At 40.9% G+C, this 22,046-nt stretch overlaps 1 protein-coding gene across 1 annotated transcript in view; it reads left to right on the top strand.

Annotated features, from left to right (window-relative positions):
- col2a1a (collagen, type II, alpha 1a) overlaps window positions 1–22,046 on the top strand; it is a gene marked incomplete at both ends in the record, with an annotated part of 63,607 nt that overhangs the window by 1,477 nt on the left and 40,084 nt on the right. Inside the window, 8 exons of the mRNA XM_080733285.1 lie at window positions 3,629–3,838; window positions 7,156–7,172; window positions 7,534–7,566; window positions 9,343–9,375; window positions 10,845–10,898; window positions 14,332–14,433; window positions 18,851–18,928; window positions 20,099–20,143. Of these exons, the coding sequence (XP_080589411.1) occupies window positions 3,629–3,838; window positions 7,156–7,172; window positions 7,534–7,566; window positions 9,343–9,375; window positions 10,845–10,898; window positions 14,332–14,433; window positions 18,851–18,928; window positions 20,099–20,143 (572 nt within the window). The remainder of the gene's footprint in view (window positions 1–3,628; window positions 3,839–7,155; window positions 7,173–7,533; window positions 7,567–9,342; window positions 9,376–10,844; window positions 10,899–14,331; window positions 14,434–18,850; window positions 18,929–20,098; window positions 20,144–22,046) is intronic.

Below are 22,046 nucleotides of genomic sequence, written 5' to 3'. Positions count from 1 at the left end.
TATGCTTGTATTTATTTCGTTGCCCCCGAACAGACAGGGGACGTTAGGGTTCATGTGGTTTGGCACCTTCATTTTGTCACATTTCCCTTCCTCTTTCTTGCACATTTCATCCTATCCTTCTTTTGGAAGCTATTTGAAATGAGGCTCTTTCAGTGTGTTAATTGATTAGGTCTCGGGGGTCTCTCTATGCTGAGGCAGAGTCACGGGTTGAGGCTCTCCTAGAGCTGGGCTTTCCTAACGCCAGGTGACAGCCAGGGGTCAGACGCTGCTTGACCTCTTAGACTAGCAGGCTCAAAGGGGAGCAGAGAGAGCAGCGGCCAGCCCAGGCACGTGCACACGTAGACACCAAAAGGGGGCTTGAGCCCCTGCCCTTTTATCAGTCTGTAAAAAAAGTGCCCTCTCCAGAACCATGAATGCAGTTTTTACTGCGGTGAAAGAAATGCAAATTAATGCTCTTTTTCCATGCCATACCTGAAGGCAGCATTCAAGAGAATTGCCTTGTCCAAACTCTCCTGAACTTGAATGCAGCATCTTATGTTGAACGAATTGCCCTCTCTGTGTAGAAATCCATGCCGTTTTACGCATTGGACGTATTGGATTGATTATGCTTAGTTCAGTGTGGTATCAAGCACCGAAAATAGCCGACCTCCAAGCTCTCAACGCGTCGCAGTTGTGAGCTTGGAGGTCGGCTATTTTCGATATTTTCACCACAAGGTCCTTTTAGAAATGTCAGCCCCTGCCCCTCTAACATTCTCTGCACGTCCCTGGGCAAGTCTATCATCAGCAGAGGAGGTTATACGGACGATGGACATAAAGATAGTCTATTTTAGAAAGAGGTTCACAGACCCTGGTTTGATGAAGCTGCACTTTGCAGGACATTATTCTACCCTTTTTTCCTGCATTATCAGCTCATTTTATGCCATCCCCATGCAGCATCCATTACAGCTTCTATCAACCGACGCATGATGACACCCCAAATGAAATTAAAAGTTGGGGAACAAGGGAAGAGAGAGAGCAAGGGAACTTTTTTGCAAAAAAAGGACCCAAAGCCCACTGCTGGCTCTGCTTCATGCCATGCTGAGCGCAGAGCGCAGCGCAGCACGCAGGTTTAAACGAGATCCTGTAACGCGTACGTGCTAAGAATCAATTTCACGTAAACGCTCAAAAAACAAATAGCGGCATTTAGGGAGTTTGGTTATAGCCTGTACACACACACACACACACACACACACACACACACACACACACACACACACACACACACACACACACACACACACACACACACACACACGCACAAGCTGGGCATTCTTAAACGTCCCCCGTATGTTTGAACTGGCTCTTGACACGGCCACGGCATCCCAGATGCCCGAGACCTTTTTTTTTCCCTCTTTTAGAAGCAGCTCCTTGTTGACTTTAGGCAGCAGCTTGTCAATTGTATGCTCCAGTCTCCTCCTCCTCCTGGGCTGTGAGAGAAGCTCATTCATGAAGCCCTGCTCCACACAGCACCACAGGGCCCTCAGGTTAAACACACACAGCCCTGGTGGAATACCTTCAATAGCCTTCTAACACTTTAACCCTCTGCAGCCTTGCCGGCCTCCCTGATGTCTGCGGGAGGAAAACATTTGGTGAAAATGGCAGATTTTAGAGCTGCAAGCTCAAAACCCGTCGCAAACCCAGGGCTATTTTCAGCTGAGCTGTTTAGTGTAGTGGTGGGGGGAAACAAGCAGGTGGCCTCGAAAAGACCCCAATGCGTGGGTTTTAAATGCATCTCTTGTTGGTGTGACGTTTTGCTCTGCTATAGAAGGGTCTGTATGTCAGTGGTTCTCAAAGTGGATTCCAGGTTCCTTTCTGTGGTTCGAAATTGACCCTTACAAGTCTGTAACTCTGACAGTGTACAAATGGAACCAAATGAACCCTGACGGGTTCATTTGGTTCCATTTGTACACTGTCAGAGTTAAAGGGACATTCCACTTTTAACAGGGAAACAGCTTATGGGCTTCCCTCCACACACACCCATTGTAACTTCAAACTCCATTTTAACCATGATAGATTCATTAAAAACATCCATTATTTTTTCTGTTGACTCATACTACCCTCCTAATAAGTGAGCAGGCCTGGGTGTTTTTAATGAATCTATCATGGTTAAAATGAAGTTTGAAGTTACAATGAGTGTGTGTGGGGAGAGGCCCTGGGCCTGGAGGGCCTGGTAAGATTTACATCAAATATCTAAATATTGAATCAAGAAAATTTAAAAACTGTTCAGGGTGTTCATAAAAGCCTGATTAGATGATAAAATTACCAACAGTTTTTTTGAAAGTGAAATATCCCTTTAAGGGGAGACTATGGAGAAACACTGCTGTATAGTGACCTGAAGTTCAACTCAATTCTTCAAATGTTTATTTGTGTTTGTTTCCTTAGCTTTATGAGCTGTAGTGCTTACACAGAACTGTATGGCTACTGCTAGAGCAGTTATTTTAGTTGCCAGGGAGGTCTCTTACAGCTGCTAGGGGGTTCAGTTCAATGTGAATTCAGACTCAACGACAAGCAGCCTACATGTCAACAAACAGCAACGTGACACATTATGCATTGATGGAAACACCAACACGTTGTTTTGCTCAGGAAGCAATGTGAATGATGGAGTGTTGTCTTTCTCAATCAATGCTTATATCGTCACTGTCGGGCAGAGACCTTGTATCTCCAAGTTTCAAATTTGTAATTTTCATCACACAAGGCCGTCGCACAAAAGTAGTGAAAACAGATGATCTACAAGCACACAACGCCTCGCGGTGCGAGGCGTTGTGTGCTTGTAGATCGGCTGTTTTCACTAGTTTAAATCATTTTAAAAATGATAAACACAAAACAAACAGTTATGGACATACAAGGTTTCCACCCGACAACGACGATATGTGTGTTGTTGGTTTGTATAATATGTGATATGATATTATGACATGTGATGATGTGATACTTACCTATTCATACAGGTGTATGTAACAGCAAAACCTGAATATCGTGGAAAGGTTAATGTGTGTATGAGAATTATGACACACCTTCATCCAAGAAAACACAATTTCACGTAAAAAAATAAATAGTTATTATTGGTATTGTTGACAATTATATATTTCACGTCATGAATCTAGAATAAAGACATATTTCGATCACATTACAGGGGGGGACAAAAATAACTTTTTCCGCGATATTCAAAACGTTTTGCCGATCACCTGTATGCATAATGCTTCATGCTGCCGTGTGCACTAGCTGTGCAGGCTTTGTTGGCAGAAAGATAACTTTTTTTTATCTTTCTCTCTCTCTCTCTCTCTCTCTTCCCATGTAACCTCACCTCACGTTCACCCCCCCTCCCCCCTCCCCTTCGTGTTCCCTCCCACTTTTTATAACTCCTCCCACTCCCCCCCCCCCGCCCTCCCCCAAACCTCCTCACCCTTCAATCTTCATAACAACCGTTCATGCGTTGTTTCGACAACCTTCTCATCCCAACCCATAATATCCAACATCCCCGCACTTTTGCTGCCTTTCTGCCCTTTCTTCCTGCCTTGTCTTGTCTTGTCTCGTCTGCCCCTGCTTGCCACATCGCCCCCTGGTGTTGGTCGTTCCCCCGCGACCTCCGCAGAGGATGATGCGGGCGGCTGCATCCAAGATGGCCAGAGCTACATGGACAAGGACGTGTGGAAGCCCGAGCCGTGTCGCATCTGCGTGTGCGACGGCGGCTCGGTGCTCTGCGACGAGATCATCTGCGAGGAGATGAGGGAGTGCGCCAACCCTGTGTTCCCGTCCGGGGAGTGCTGCCCCGTGTGCCCGGCGGACGCCACTGCGCCCATCGGTTGTGATTTATTTATTGACGCTCCCTCACATAATAAATAAATTACGATCTCTGACTCTGCACTTTGACGCTTTGGAATGATGGGGAACTAGTTGGTCTGAGGAGAGACAGGGCCTCGGTCTTTAATCTCCCTGAGGCCTGCAGTAAGAATCCTGGATGTTAATTCAGCTCTGAGAGGGTGCAAACAGTACCTTACCCCAGTGTTTCTCAACCTTTTTTCTGCATAGGCACAACTTTTCATGTCCCAAGAATCCATGGGCACACCAACATAATACGGAGGTGTAAATATCGTCACTGTCGGGAAGAAACCTTGTATCTCCAAGTTTCAAATTTGTACGTTTCTTCACAAAGTAAAGCCCTGCTTCATCATACAAGGCTTTCGCACAACAGTCGTGAAAACAGCAGATCTACAAGCACCAACGCCTCGTACCGTGAGGCATTGGTGCTTGTAGATCTGCTGTTTTCACTAGTTTAAATCATTTTTAAAATGATAAATACAATACTGGGTTTCAAGCAGTTTCAAGGGGCACACTTGACCCTTCTCAGGGGCACACCAAAGGTCCCCAGGCACAGTGGTTGAAAAACACTGCCTTACCCCTTATCCATAAACCATTTTGCCATTTCTTTACTATTTTGAAAGATATTTTAAAAATATGTCAAATAGCCGATCTACAACTTCACAACATGTCGATGTGGATCGGCGAGTTGAAGTATTTCTAAATGTTGTTCAGAATAGCACAGTATGGCTAATAATACGTTTAGGCATAACGGGTAAGGCTAGCTAGATACACTTAGGGCCCGATCTCTCTGAAAATGAACTTTGGGGGTGTGCAAAAAAGCAAATGGACCCTTTAATCATTTGGTTCCAGACCTTTTTTAGGTCCCATTTGTTCCCTCCCATAGTTAAGTAAACACTCAGGATTCGACTGTGTACATGTGTGTTTATTTAAAGACCTGAACTTTAAACCCATTCATTCCAAAGTTGCCCTTTTTCCCTGCCTGCTATAAATGCTTACAAACTGAAACAGGACTTAATTTATACAGATATTCATCTGGAAGACGTGATGAAATGTCATCACGGTTTTCACATGAAAATCATCTCGGCTCCGAAAAGTATAAATTAGGTTTATTCTTTACAGGTCTTTACAGGTCTCCACACTGTATCTGTATCTGTTTCATTTAAATCAGCGATGACCGAGATTAAAGCCTGTAATCTCTTTCTTAGATGGATCCTATAGTCTTGGACCATTTCTTTATTGATTCTGACATTTACGTATCTGTCATAATCAATGATATCTCTCTCAGCGTTGAGTCCAAGGCTAGATGGGTGCTACATCCTTAGCTTTGCATTGGTGAGGAACCGATTTCACTTGGTGAAATCAGTTCCTCATCGATGCAAAGCTACTGTATGGGTCAGAGTTGGGTGGATTTGTATATTGTTAGATTGGTAAATGTGAGCCCAAAGTCAATCCAACCATATGTTTAATGACTACATCTGACCACTCAGTTTGGTCAGCATGTCAGAATGCTTTTAGCCTCACGTCTACTCCTCCATGGCAGCTGGTCGCTAGGGTCCTTTAGGGGGGGGTCTAAATTGACCCTTACAAGTCTGTAACTCTGACAGTGTACAAATGGAACCAAATGGACCCGTAAGGGTCCATTTGGTTCCATTTGTACACTGTCAGAGTTAAGGGAGGACCTTGAAATGTAAAGGTTTGAGAAACACTGCCTTATTGTAGGATGGAGTACGCAGTAGGCTTGGGCCTTTTGAAGGACCTTCTGTACTATTATTACTGGGGTATTTTAGAAGCACCAGTTGCTCACGTGACAGGATGTCACAATACGACACTTCCTGTCCTGATACGGAAGTCTAGCTGTTAAGGACAACTCCGCCCAAAATCACTTCTAGGCTCATATTCCTACTTATATTGATCCATAATGACTGTCCATGGGATCTATTAGGCAGAAATGCTCCTGTTGTCCAGTTTCCCCAGCAGAACCCAGCAGCTCTCATAGCATAGAGTGGAGCCTATAAGCCTATCACTTCAAATCACACAAAAGTGACTTTCTTTTTCATGAATGTGTTACTATTTGTCATTACAAACACATCCCCATGTCATCGTTGTCCCACACAAGCCACCAAAATCTCATAAATCATGTCTTGGGGTGAGCATTCGGCCCAACTGCCAATCAAAGTGGCAAAACACATAAAAGCATAACATCTGTTTAGCAGAGGACAAACCAAGGCATGGATGTGTTTGTAATGACAACTAGTACCACATTCATGAAAAAGAAAATCACTTTTCAAGGCTTATAGGCTTATTGGGATCAAAATAAGTAGGAGAATGAGCCTAGAAGTGATTATTCTCATGATGTTTCTGGATCCCAAAAAGCTTTAGCTGAAGACTCTGATCCTTTTTATAAACGTCTTTCAATCTGGCATCCCAATATCGGTCATGTCATTATGTCAACATTGGTGAACATACATAGCAGATGTACAAGCTCACAGCGTGTCATGATGTGGCATGCTTTGAGCTTGTAGATTTGCTGCATGACACCATAGTACAACAAAGTATATGAAATAGAGTGATTAATTAAGCTGTCAAAGATGCAACATCTTTGCACAATTTATAATACACCTCATGTACATATCAGCTGCTACTCTATACTGCTTTTAATGCTTACAGTATTTGACCCCAAACGCTTTCTAATCTGCCCAGCCTGCCCATATTAAGGTTATATCTGTTTAACCTTGTCTTTCTCATGGCTTGGTCTGCGCTGGCTTTTTGCTTCAACCCACTAAATTGCAGAGCTTATCAAGTACATCCAGACGGGTTCTATTTTCTATAGGTTTGGGTTTGGTGACTGATCTCTGACTGATCTCTGAATGATCTCTGACTGATCTCTGAATGATCTCTGACGATCAGAAGGCCGTCCCTTTTCTGTAGTGAACATTGGGTGAAAACAGCCAAACAGCCAATCACCTCCTGTCACAGTGCGTGAGCTTGGCTCCCGGCTATTTTGGGCCAAGAGACTTGGTGTTGAGAAGTGAACCATGAACCGATTTTATACACGTCTTTATGGGTGAAGACTTTTCAAAATACTTTTCAAAAATAGCTGACCTAAAAGCGCAAAAAGTCTTTTTGATGTGACGCTTGTAGATCTGCTATTTTTTTGAAAATCTGTTTAAAATATGAAATCAGGCTTCAGTTGTTGTTATTACTAAGCATGAAAGCAGAAAGCTTTGCCTGAGGTTTTAGCTTTTTTTAACCTTGTTCTTTCTCTTCCATCTTGCATCCGTTCATCCTCATCATCAGAGACCATCGGTGCCAAGGTGAGACCATAATACACTCACTGTCCACTCACACACTGTCAGAAAATGAAACAAGATTACATGTTTTTAAACTAAAGCCATTGTTGTGCAAACACTTTTGTTCTGTAGCACTGAGATTTGTGTTTTTGTATTATTAGTATTATTATAATTGAATGATAATACCTGTGTGTTGTGGGGTATGAATGGATGTGTATGACTGTGGTGTATGGATGGATGTGTATGACTGTGGGGTATGAATGGATGTGTATGACTGTGGTGTATGGATGAATGTGTATGGCTGTGGTGTATGAATGTATTTCTGGAGGTTTGTACTGTACGTCTCTCATGCTGTGATCATGTTCTCATGTGTTTTGTACATCAGGGACAGAAAGGTGAGCCAGGAGAGATCGCAGATGTAAGTATGACTTCACTGTTCCTTTACACTGCAAACTTTTTAGTCCTATAGTCTTTTGAATAAAATCCTATTTTAGTCTTCTGAATAGTCTACCTTGGGTGACTGAATATCATGAGATTTTAGTCGACTAAATCTACAGTGGATTTTTGTCGGCTGAAATGTATTTTGGCAGGCTTTGGTGGATGGTTTTACACATCTTGGTTATATGCTGAAAATAGCAGATCTACAAGCTCACAACAAGTCGCACTGTGACACGTCTTGAGCTTGTGGATCTGCTATTTTCAGAGTGCAACACCCGAGTGCAACCAAACACCAAATCTCTTCTCCACTAGTCCCTCCCTAACATTTGTTGACAAAATTGTCATATAATATTTAGTCTTCGTTTTGGTTATTGCAACACGTGGTTCAGCTGTTTTCGGCAAGGTTATTTTAGAGGCGAAAAGGTAGCGGGCCGAGGGTAGGGCCTTGATGGACTCATATTCACTTTAAAAACTATAAAAACATTTATACCGTATTTGATACTTATACTACAGTACATTAAATCACGTTATGCCCCTGTTGTTTTATGCTGCACTATATCACATATTTAATTACTTTTTTATACCTATATATTTGCAGTTATATACAGTATATACAGTATAAAAATAGATTTAAAGCTATTGTAGCTGCAAAACTCCAACAACCAACCAATTCCCCTGTTCACGGATTAGAACCAATTTAATTTCTCATTCTTATTCCATTTCCATCTCTTCGTCCTTCGTCTTACAATCGTTCTGGATAATAGCAGATCTATACGCTTGCGACGTGTCACATCAGCAACGCACGGCAAGCTTATAGATCCGCTATTCTCTGATTTTTAAGTATAAATGGGCCTGGTTTCTGATAAGGGCTTAAAGTGTGCTGCGATGCTGCGAACGGGAAAGAAGCAAAACCCTTGCATTCCTCAGACATAATCAAGCCACACAAATCCTCTTAACACCCATTAGTTACTTTCTGCTAAGTCTCCACGGCCAGGGAACAAAGCCTGCGCTAATGGAGCCGACGTTTTGATCTAAATTTATCCTGTCAAATGACATCCGCGTCACGCTGCGTTTTCTACTAGAGACTTTTCACGGGAAGAAAAAATAAAATGCATGTCCTTGGAACAGGGGCGTCACAAGGGGGGGGGGGGGGGGGGGGGAGTGGGACTGAGTAACCTGGGCCCAACAGCTCACAGCATATGGCACCGACCGAGTGCTGAGCTTGTAGTTCTGCTGTTTTTGAAAAGTTGTGAAAATGTGCGCAGATCTTTGAATATATGTATTTCTTAAGCGAACATTTGTTACTCAAATTTTGCTTCTGGGGGGGTCCCTGGAACTAAATGTTTTGAGATGGGGGTCTGTGGTCAAATACATTTCATTTTGGGGATTCCTTCACATGAAAAAGTTTGAGCACAACTGACACAGAAACTGTGTTTCAAAAAACCCTAGAAGGATTCGAAATATTCAAAGACTTGCACAAATGTTCACGATTTAAACAAACATTGCAGATCTACAAGCTCGCAGTGCGGCACTCGGTGCACACGCTGTGAACTTGTATATCTGCTATTTTTCAATGGTTAAAGCACACAGTAATTGAAGTGAATCCTTGTGCCCAGGGCCCAGAATGTGGTGTGACCCCCCTGCCTTGGAATGAATGCTGTTCAAAACACAAATGAAATATGAATGTTGATTTGGTCTTCCTACATCAGCCTGCAAAACAACTGATCAAAGCCTTCTTCTTTCTTTTATTATTTAGGTTGTAGGACCAAGAGGACCAGCAGGCCCCATGGTGAGGATTAATCACAACTCTTTTTTTTTAATTTTCATGGATTTTTCTATTGTGATTATTATTGGATAGATATCCTATAATTTGCAACTGGATTATGGATGGGCGATATGGAAAAATACAATGTCACGATATGTTCCCAAGCTGTATCACGATACACAATCATATCACAGTTCTTTTTCATGTTGGTTTTGATGGTTATTTTTCAAGTTATTTAACAGTACAACCACCCTACAGTTCAAGGTAACACAAAGCTAAAAGAAAAAGGAGTAACAGACCATTTAGACCAGTGGTCCTCAAAGTGGGGTCCAGGGACTCTCTGGGTTCCTTTTGGGAGGTCTAAATTGATCCTTACAAGTATGTAACTCTGACAGTATACAAATGAAACCAAATGTACCCAGTACTGTCAGAGTTAAGGGGAGAGAAGTTCTAAATCAGAACTACTGATTTAGAAAAAAAATGCAGGTTTAAATTAATTCTGCAATGAATCTCTGTATTAGCAATTCAACAGGATCTTTTATAAGGCTCTCCCTCATTGTATTACGATATATACGATACCTCTGAAAAGGCATATCGTGGAGACATTGTATCGTCTCAACGATATTTATCACGCCCACTCCTAAACTGGATACATCGCACACAACTCATAACTGGCCTGTGTTTGTTGAAGTTGATGCATGTATTTTAAAGCTGCTATAGCAGAAAAAAGGCAATTGCTTATTTTTATGTTCTTATATCCAGACGGCTAACAATGCTGTGACACTTCTAGTGTCCGCAGTGACCGTCTGCCTCCAAAACTATTCTGTTATTTATGAGAACTTAAGCTCTGTCACTGGCAGCTCATTGGTGCATTAACCGGTCAAACCGGGACTAAAATGATTGACAGACAGGTCTAACCAATCCGAACAAGAGGTTAATCATCGCAGGCCTGCATTTTATCGACCAATGACAGAGCTTGGGTTTAACGCTCTGACATCACGCTCTGACATCACTGTGATGACAGGGGAACGACACTAGATTCCCTTTTATGCCCATATATGGAGATCTCAGATCCCTGAATGTTAAGCCCATATCTAACAGGACTTTCATATGCCCATATATGGAGGCCACATCGGCTACATACCACACTAACAGAATCCATATATGGCCAAGGCAACCCATATCTGTGTGGCTGGTTCTACAGACAGGGATCTCCATATAGGGGCATAAAAGGTACTGTATGTATGATGTCAGATGTCATAGGACTTTCACATAACTGAGTAGACCTAAGCTAAGTTTTGGCTTCTCACAGCATATCTCCATATACAGTACATGGATCTCCATATATGGTTAACTGGTCCGATATACATCACTGGCCAGATGGCAAAGTCATGGCGTGACCTCGCCCTAAGCCTGTCGCCCTTAGGTGTCTTACTGGTTGTTATGATTATTATCTGTCTGAGACAACATGCATTGTGTTGTTGTTTTGTTAGGGCCCCTCAGGAGAGCAGGGACCACGCGGAGAGGCCGGACCAAAGGGAGACAAGGTGAGGAACATTTTTAACAATTCAGGCGTTTTTCAGACGCCCTTAATCCAGAGCCATTTACAGTAAGCAAGGAAATGAATATCACATGCATAGAGTAGGGATGGGACGATATGAACATTTCATATCACGATTATTATGACAAAGGGAATCGCGATTTACAATATTATGGCGATAATCAAAATCCATTATCCTGGGGTGGAACATGTGCCCCAAAAAATAGCCGATCTACAAGCTCACAACGCGTTGCAAGGCGACGCGTTGTGAGCTTGTAGATCGGCTATTTTTGGGCAAAGTCATTTGATAGAGAGTGAAAAAAAGACTGTATCAAGTACGTATATTATAAGTACCGTTTACTAAAAGGTTAAAGTGGTACATGCAGCTCGGCAAATAAAAGGTGAATTGATCCCAGTGCATGACGGAGGACGATATCACGATAAATTAAATCTCCACAGTACAATTATCGTGAGTGTTTTTTATCACGATATACGATAATATTGCGTATCGTCCCATCCCTAATGCATAGAGATAGTAATCCATAGGATCGTAGGTAAACCAAGAGTCTATAAACAGTATAATATCAAAAAAAGTATTAATCTTTACATTGAAGCTTTACACACTACTGTAGGAACTATAGGATGCTAGGTCCATGTGTGAACCCGGCCTCAGGCCCCGGACACACACGTACTTTATGCTTTACCTGGGGGGGGGGGTAAAGCAGCATCCAATTCATTCCCTATGGAAGTTACATATTTTGAAGAGGCAAGCTTGCTCTAAGCTTTTCTTAAGGCTGTCCGAGCAGTTACCCAGGTTCTATGTTCCCCACTTCCCCACAAAAAGGTTATATGTTCCCCACTTCCCCACAAAAGGTTCTATGTTCCCCAGGTTCTATGTTCCCCACTTCCCCACAAAAGGTTCTATGTTCCCCAGGTTCTATGTTCCCCACCCACCCTCCCCACAAAAAGGTTCTATGTTCCCCGCTCAACAAAAAAAGGGTCTACTGCATGTTTCCCACCCCCCCAAAAAAAAAGAAGAAACATGTATATGTTCCCAACTCAAATGCAGGAAATGGTGGGACATCTGGGCACTAAGAACATGTGGGCAATCCTAATGTAGTTGCCTAATGTCTCCACCCCTAAGTGCCCACTCGTCCAAATGCCCACATGTCCCTATTGCCCACATGTCCAGGTGCCCACTCGTCCAGATGCCCAGTAAAACAGCATCTCTATGGATATACTGTATATCTACACAATATAAAATAAAGTGTCAATATAAGCCCTGTGACAAAGGTAACATAAGTTGTCACTCCAATATGGCTGCCATGCGTAGGACTTGTTGTTTTGGGAAACGCAGCCAAGCCAGATCCACCATGGAGGATTCAACATCTTTTAAACTAAACGTTATCCATTGGAATCAATGGGCTGCAGAATAGTCTGTCTTGCAATGTAAGTTCTGATAGCTATGAATAAATATTATATCTGTAAAGCTTCATCTTTAGGAAGATGAGAACGTACTAGGGCATTCACCAAATATTCGAATATTCGATTATCAAAGTCACTATTCAACGTTGTTCACCCAAGTAGAATATTCACTTATTTTTATTTTTTATTGTCTTCTCTTTAAAAAATATATAGTTTATGAAGCTTGGCTAGATAGGAAGTCATAAGAATGAGTTGTCAATGCCCCTGGTGGATGAATTTGTTAACGCTCTATACCAGGGGTTCTCAAACCTTTTAGGCCGTGACCCCCAAAATAAACATATTTGAACTGGGGACCCCCACCCTGACAAGCACATGGAATTGTAGGTATTACATTTAATGTGACTCGGTTCTGCAGATAAATATTGTGAAAATAGCAGATCTACATGCTCACTGCGAGGCGTTGTGAGCATGTAGATCTGCTATTTTCTATTTTCACAATGTTCTCCTCTTGCTTTCTTAATATTTGACAGTTTGGCCAGTCCTGTCGAATATTCGACTATTCGAATACTTTGAGGTTGAATAATTTGAATACTGAAAATCACTATTTGTGAATGCCCTAGTCACAGGGCTGCCCAAAATGTAGATGGTGATCTACCAGTAGATCACCAAGGGTGTGCAGGTAGACCACATGACATGCCTCTAAAAACATATAATTAAAATATAAAAAGAATATGTCAATATGACATCAAGAAGGGCCTGTCAGCTCCCTTCATGGCTTCTAAAGTAGGCAAACCTCCAATGCAATGCTTTGTTCAAGAGTCAGTAGCATTACAAGGAACCCCAAAACCTACCACTTCCATACAGAATGGGATGAAGACATTTCCCCCAGTATTTCCCATTTATTTCCTCCTTACAGTAAGTGTGTTTGTCTAAAATGTAACGCCAGTGCTGCTATTCCAAAGCCTCCCTCAGGCCCTCAGCTAAAACCTTTTGGATGGGTAGATCATGTTGAGCTAGTCATTTTAAAAGTAGATCTCACGTCAAAAACGTGTGGGCACCCCTACCCTAGAATGTAAACAAACAAATAAAAAAAACAAAAAAAACTATGTGACACAAAGCATCCTCAAATTCAGCCGGTTAGGTCTATTAGTTTAATATCGAAACACATCATATCAAATATACAAAGAAGTTGGACATCATTATTCAATGATGAAACAATAGATTCACCATCATCCATCACAGTGGGTCCCAAACCTTTTAGTTCAGGACCCAAAAGACAAATCTGATGTTCGCTCCACAATTTACAATTTACAATTTACAATTTAGGCATTTAGCAGACGCTCTTAATCCAGAGCGACTTACAATAAGCAAGGTAATACATCAACATTAATACAACAAATGCATAGAAATATCAATCTATACAGAAATAACATAGGTAGACCCAACATCTAGTCAGTAAAAAAAGCTTTAAATAAAAACCTAAAAAAAGCTATCTATCTTTCATGTATGGTCATTGGGGGTAGGCGGTGAGTGCTACGGTAAGTGCTATGGGCATGTTGTGAGCTTGTATATCTGTTATTTTTACTGCTCCTTAAACAGTTGTTATTTAGTGAATTGCTTTGATATTTCTTTTTACCTGAGGGCAGCATTCAAGAGAATTGCCTTGTCCAAACTCTGTGTGTAGAAATCCATGCTGTACGCCACATATCCAGTATTCAAATGATTATTAGTTTATCGTAGTATCAAGTACCGAAAATAGCAGACCTCCAAGCTCACAACGTGTCGCGTTGCAAGGCCTTGTGAGCTTGGAGGTCTGCTATTTTCAATATTTTCACCAAACGCCCTTTTCTAAATGTCAGCCCCTGCCTCTCTAACATTCTCTGCAGGTCCCTGATGTCATGCAAAAACAAAATCTAGAATTTGTCTCAGACAAGGGCAAATCTTTCCTCGGACCCATTTGTCCATGTAAGGACATATTGATGACCTCCTGACCTCTCCCTGTCTCTTTTCCCTAGGGAAATATCGGACCCCGAGGCAGAGATGGTGAGCCCGGCACCCCAGGGAACCCCGGCCCCCGCGGCCTCGCCGGACCCCCAGGAACCCCCGGACTTGGAGGGGTGAGTCAGTGAACCAGCAACCTACCAACGCATGGCTCATGGGCACTATAGGGGTTGCTACAGTTAACCTATTCAGACTGTACACTGAAACTCTTAAGCCGTAAATTAGCAGATCTGCAAGCACACTCATGCTCTAAGCTGAATTCACAACAGCTGCCAGGGAATCTATGTAGTCTCATTCAAGACGTGCTTGCAGATCTGCTATTTTTCAGCATAGGATGTGTCACACAGTGAAGTATAAAAACGAGACTTTAGGATTTAGAAGACATTCCCGGTCTGAATGGGTTAAATAAACGAATCAATTTAATTGATTATATATACAATATGAAAAAAATTGGCATGTCATTATGGGCAAAAACTTTAAAAAACGTCCAATTCCTCTCGAAAATAGGGAAAATAGCAAATTTCAATAGGAAACAATCAATAGTTTGAGCTCTATGCTGAATTCACACCAACAGCTGCCAGGGAATGTATGTAGCACAGACAGAGCTTTTTCATTGATTGATTGATTGAATACTTTATTAGTCATGCATGTAAACAGCAAGCAGGTGGTACAGTCAGACATCATGTAAACAGCAGGTGGTACAGTCAGACATCATGTAAACAGCAGGTGGTACAGTCAGACATCATGTAAACAGCAGGTGGTACAGTCAGACATCATGTAAACAGCAGGTGGTACAGTCAGACATCATGTAAACAGCAGGTGGTACAGTCAGACATCATGTAAACAGCAGGTGGTACAGTCAGACATCATGTAAACAGCAGGTGGTACAGTCAGACATCATGTAAACAGCAGGTGGTACAGTCAGACATCATGTAAACAGCAGGTGGTACAGTCAGACATCATGTAAACAGCAGGTGGTACAGTCAGACATCATGTAAACAGCAGGTGGTACAGTCAGACATCATGTAAACAGCAGGTGGTACAGTCAGACATCATGTAAACAGCAGGTGGTACAGTCAGACATCATGTAAACAGCAGGTGGTACAGTCAGACATCATGTAAACAGCAGGTGGTACAGTCAGACATCATGTAAACAGCAGGTGGTACAGTCAGACATCATGTAAACAGCAGGTGGTACAGTCAGACATCATGTAAACAGCAGGTGGTACAGTCAGACATCATGTAAACAGCAGGTGGTACAGTCAGACATCATGTAAACAGCAGGTGGTACAGTCAGACATCATGTAAACAGCAGGTGGTACAGTCAGACATCATGTAAACAGCAGGTGGTACAGTCAGACATCATGTAAACAGCAGGTGGTACAGTCAGACATCAAGGCTAAAAGCATAACAAAATAAGTTCCTGGGCGCTTGTTGTTTACATTGCAGTTTCTTAGTTCCATTGGCGAGGTACACATGCTCATCTCTGACAGCTTGACTTTGCACAAACACTCCTCATTTCTCGCATGGCCCTCTTCTAGCGCCACCATCAGGCCGATTCTTGCAAAACACATTTTTGGACACTGCTCCTACAGATTTTGCCCTAAAATAACGCAAAAAAAAAAAAAATATAACAATTATCTCCCGATTAGGGAGTCTTACTGGTCAATATTCTATGGACCACTTCCTTACGGGGTTCAGTTTCACCGCTGTTAAAGGACAACTTTGTTTTTTGACAACACAGATTCATATTTTAGATATAATAATTAGAGATAAGAAGATTGCTTTTAGCGATTTTAATGATTTTGATTTCATTGGTTTGGGGCATGCCTAGAAGTGGCTAAATAATGTCTTATTTAGACACAATAAGCCCATTCCCAGGATGCACCACAATCTTTCATGGGCAGATGTGACTTGGGTGTGATGGGGGCTATAGCAGTGTTACTGTAAATACTAATAACAAAATCACCGGCTTATTGTGTCTAAAAAGACATATTTAGCCACTTGTACGCATGCCTCCATCCCACTGAAATCAAAATCACCAAAACCGCTAAAACAATATAAAGCAGCGAATTAAAACATTTTTAACACTCATCTTTTCTTTTCTCTAATTACAATCTAAAATATGAACCCTTGTTGTCCTTTAAGAGTGCACGCCTACTTCAGAGCACGGCAGCTTCTGGTTGGCTGTCGCTCAGCGGCAAAGTTGAACTTTTCTCAACTCTGACGCTCCTCCTCCTGAAAGCAGCGGCCGATGCTGGCGTGAATTATTAGGCGCCAGTGTGCTATTTTATTATTACCCAAATTAATACAAATATTGTACTTTTACTCCACTATATTTTTTTGAAAACTTTAGTTACAAGTTACTTTGCAGATATAATTTATAATATTATAAAACACACATTAATCACTTTAGCCCTATTGTTTTGGCTATTGAAAATTGCGTTGCAAGGCGACGTGTTGTGCGCTTGTAGATCTGCTATTTTCAAACATTTTGTACTTTTACTTTTGCTACTTTAATACATTTTGATGCCAGTACTTTCCTACTTTTACTCAAGTACATTTTGAATTCCGGACTTTTACTTGTAAGGGTGCCCTCAGACCAAAATACCTATGAGAGTGGAATCCGCGTTCTGCCAATGCATTTCAATGATAAGGGAGCGTTTTTTGCAGAAATCCTCTGCTGGCATGAAACCGCTTCACTCTCATTGAAATGCATTGGCGGAACGCGGATTCCACTCTCATAGGTATTTTGGTGTGAGGGCACCCTAACAGAGTATTTCTGTATTGCAGTATTGATACTTTTACTTGAGTAATACAGTTGAGTACTTTTTCCACCACTGCTAAAGAGATGTCAAGAAAACCTATTCAGCCGACATGAATCCATTTGGTAGGTCCATTTGGTCCGCTGCCAAAATATCTAATAACTAGGAAATTGGATATTATGTTAAACATGAAAACAAGTCTAGGGTACCAAGCCGAGGGCCACAACATTGCAGGGGGTGACGGTGGCATTCCCGCTACTCCAGCGACAGTTCAGATATCGTTGTTGTTGGGTGAAAATCTTGTATGTCCAAAACCGTTCATTTTGCATTTATCATTTAAAAAAATATTTAAACTAGTGAAAACAGCCAATCTACAAGCACACAACGCCTCGCACCGCGAGGCATTGTGTGCTTGTAGATCTGCTGTTTTCACTACTTTTGTGCAACAGCCTTGTATGATGAAGCAGGGCTTTACTATTTGCAAAAGAACGTGCACATTTTGAGATACAGGTTTTCCACCCGACAATGACGATATACTAGTGTTGTTGCTACTCTTATACCACCATTACTACTGGGGTTGGTGGGGGCCAGACAGTAGCCCCCCGCGGGCCGCAAATGGCCCGCGGGCCGCCTATTGGGGAACCCTGGTATAGGCTGTTAATACGGGGGAAAAAGCTAGATCGTGGAGATAAGAGGTTTTTGCCCGACATTGGCGATAAATGGAGATACGAGGATCCCTGAAGGACTTGTATTTTGCATGCCATCATGTAGCGTATATATTATTATTATATTGGTGCAAACTGAACCATATCTGGCCAGTTTGTGAATCTGCTCTTCAGTGGTGGAAAAAGTACTCACATTCTTTACTTAAAGGGGCAGTTCACCCCCAGAATTACTTTCTTTTTCCTATTGATTACTCACGCCATGGAGACTTGAGTTCAATAATATGTTTTTTTGTATTTGTCGCATTCCTAAGACAAAAATGTGATTTATAGTAATTTTACCCCCATTGATTCTGGATGGAGACCCAGATACAAGGCCCTGGATGGGACACAAGCTCAGAGTCGGAATCAATGGGGGTAAAATGTACTTGACCCTTGACCCTAAATCTACCCCCATTGATTCTGACCCAAATGCATTTGGATCCCCATCCAGAATCAATGAGGGTAAATTTACTATAATACATTTGTTGTCTCAGGAGTGCAAAAAAATACAAAAAAATATTAGGGGGTAAATTTACTATAATCAATTTTTGTCTTAGGAATGAGAACTACTCCTTTAAGTAAAATATCAATACTGCAATGAGTGCAGAAATACTCTATTACAAGGACAAGTCCATTATTCCAAATGTACAAAAGTATTGGTATCAAAAGGTACTTAAAGTACCACAAGTAAAAGTACTCATTATGAAGAATGTCCCATTTAAAGTTTTCAAATATGAAAATAGCAGATCTACAAGCTCACAATGTGACACATGGCTTTTCAAATGGCCAAAGTTGCTATAGGGCCGAAGTGGTTGATGCATGTTTTGTAATAATAATCAAATTCTAACTAGTAACCAGAAACTAAAGTGTTCTAATAAATGTAGTGGAGTAAAAGTAGAATATTTGTCTCTGAGATGTAGAAATAAAAGTACACCACTGCTGAATCAGGGTGAAGATTATGACAAGCCCAGAATAGGGCTGCTAGTGCCACTAACTAGAGATTGAATACAAATGTAATAAAAACGTTGTGTTTATTTAAATTGAGTGTTGTTTTGTTTTCCTAGAACTTTGCTGCTCAGATGGCTGGTGGCTTTGATGAGAAGGCTGGAGGTGCTCAGATGGGAGTGATGCAAGGACCTATGGTACGTATTTATGTACACAGCAACCTCTCACATGTTTATTATTCTTTAAATATATATTAGAATGGAACCATGTCTGTTCTCTTGCACTCATAATTAAATGAACAGTGTCAGGGGAGTGTGTTTATCTCTGAAACATTACTTAATGTTTGGTAAATTTACACTTTTAGCTCGTCTGCAAGCGAGCACCAAAAATAATGCCATAAAAATAGATCATTTCAGGCCAGGGGTGAAAGTAGGTTAGCTGAGCAGAAGATGGAGAGAAACACTGCCACCTCGTGGACATAAATGATATTGTTCCTGCACTCCCATGATTACAGTACAGACAATATTTATCACTCATTGAAGTGTTGAATAAGGTTATATTTCTACATGATAACATTGAATAAGGTTATAGTTATATATGATAACACTGTCAGTGATGCTGACATCTAATAATAAACTATTTGTTCAATCTTTCTACTTTAGCATTTTCTTTACCTGTTTTTTCTTTCTTCTTTGGATTGATTTAATTATTTTTTAACAAGTTGCAAACAAGTGCAGCAAGTACAATTACACAATCAATGGCAAAAAGGATAACACACAAACGTTTGTTTCCTTTGTGGTCTTGTTATTTTTCATTAATGCTTACATCAGAGATATTCTCAGAAACCTAGTGGTATTTTAACTCTCTAGAGAATGGCTGTAGTCCTTCTGGTTCCTCGTTGCCAAATCTGAACTGGGAAAGACTGCTTTCAGCTTCGGTGCAACTGGTTCTTGGAACCTCTTGCAACAACATCTTGAATACTAGGAATTTACTTAAACGTTATTGTCTTTCTTTGTTGTTATTATGTTATTTATTTGTATAATCTCAGCATCATTGTATAAATGAGCGTCTCCCTCAATGATCTCTCTGATAATTTTTAAATAAAGGCTGAATTATATATATTTTTTTGTTAAAAAAAAGAAGAAGAAAAAAAAGTTCACATCAATAATACCTGTCCTCTATATTACAGTGTTACATAATAGATGATAACATTACTGATGCTGAATCAGAATATTAATAATAAACCATTTAGTTAAATGTACCTATTTGGAGTAATTTTAACCTCTTAGTATTTGGTAAAAAATGTATGGTTTAAAAATGGATAATAATATATAACATAATAATATGTGTTCTCTCTTCTCTTCCAGGGCCCCATGGGCCCCCGAGGGCCTCCCGGACCGTCAGGAGCTCCTGTAAGTACAATAACAGACACACACATCATATTATCACTTGTCGGACAGAAAAAAATATTGTTTCTCCACATTTCATATTTTTTGTGGTTTTCATAAATCAATGTCCTAGTTTATCATTCATTTGTTGTGTGCCGGAGTCATGATAAATTACCAAAAATGAATGCAGAGCTACAAGTTCACAACCTACAAGCTTGTAGATCTGCTATTTGTTTTGATATGTTTTGAAACATTTTGAACAATAAGTAACAGTTTCTGGACATAATCTGCTTTATGCCCCACTGAAGGCCATCCTGCAAATGTAATTCAATGACTGATTGAATACTTTATTAACATTTTACTAAAAGCGCAGATGGCACAGTTACAATAAGGCTAAAAGGATAACAGAAAAGTCCCAGAGGGCTTGTTTCCATTGCAATTCATCCACACACATAAAGATATACAATAACATACAAGAGGAAAACACACACATAATATTGTCGCTGTAATTGCATCATAAGCTGGCAAGGGATGGCCCAGGGCTCTGTTCATGGTCCCCTCCTTTTCCACCAGAAATAGCCGCTCTACAAGCTCACAAACCTGTGACATTGCGGTGCATTGTGGGCTTTTAGATCTGCGATTTGTTGTTCCTAGGGTTGGGTATCGTCGACGATACTTTTAATGGTATCGATTCACTGACTTCGATACTATCGGTATCGGTTCACGTAAAAACGAACGATACCTTGTTTCGATACTTTTGAGTGCACCCCTTGCCGGTCGCATCTGTAACAGTTGGGCTACTGAAAGTTTAATGACTGCTTTAGTAGGCTATACTCGTCACTGTGAAAATAGCAGAGAATAGCCTATAATGTTTATTATTATGATAATGATTCAACGTCTATACAATAGCCCATAGAAAAAGGCAAATAATAATTATAATAATAATAATAAATAAAAAGTATCGAAAATGGTATCGAAAAAGGTATCGTATCGATTCCCAGGTATCGAAAAAGGTATCGTATCGATTAAAAGGTGAACGATACCCATCTCTAGAACTTGTTCCCCACCCAGAATAGGGGTTCATGTGGTTAAAGATGCCTGTTAAACAAACGATTCATCTTTAAAGTGCATATACAGTATTATACATATGTATATATATATGTATATACAGTATAAAGTGCATATACAGTATTATACATAATGTATGTATCTACAGTATATTAGTGATATTAGACTCATTGAATGACTGGTAGAGAGGCTGAAACTGAAGGTCTCAGGTTTAATTCCTGGCCCCTGCAACGTGTGGAGCTGTCCCTGAGCAAGGCACTTAAAGGGCCACTTCACCTCTAGGACAACCAGATCTTGTTTTATTGTTGTTTGGGAAATGATCAACACAATCCTGAGTTATTTTTTGTGTTCAATCTGTGTTTTGAGATATTTTAGTATTTCAGCTGTGCTAGTGATGCATTTTCCATCATATGATGCATTTTGCATCACCATGCTGCATCATATGATGCAAAACGCATCACTAGCACAGCTGAAATACTAAAATATCTCAAAACACAGATTGAACACAAAAAATAACTGTGTTGATCGTTTCCCAAACAACAATAAAACAAGATCTGGTTGTCCCAGAGGTGAAGTGGCCCTTTAACCCCACAACCCCCCACCGATCGTACTACAACTACAGCATCACTCAAAAGTAGCAAACGTAGCAGATCTGCAAGCTCGAAACTCTGCACAAAATGACACGTTCTGAGAATGAGCTTGTAGATCTGCCACTTTAGCTGTTTTTGAATTTGAATCCATAATATGCCATAATATGAGGTTTACTTTTCACTCGACAGATTATTATCTGGTGAAAACAGGCAGCAGAACTCGTGCTGGGATTTTAACCTCAATAAGTCCAATGTCTCTCATCTGTTCT

This window comes from Nannobrachium achirus (genome assembly GCF_963921795.1).
Source record: "Nannobrachium achirus genome assembly, chromosome: 9".
NCBI classification, from domain to species: domain Eukaryota; kingdom Metazoa; phylum Chordata; class Actinopteri; order Myctophiformes; family Myctophidae; genus Nannobrachium; species Nannobrachium achirus.
This window is presented reverse-complemented; position numbering and strand designations above follow the sequence as displayed.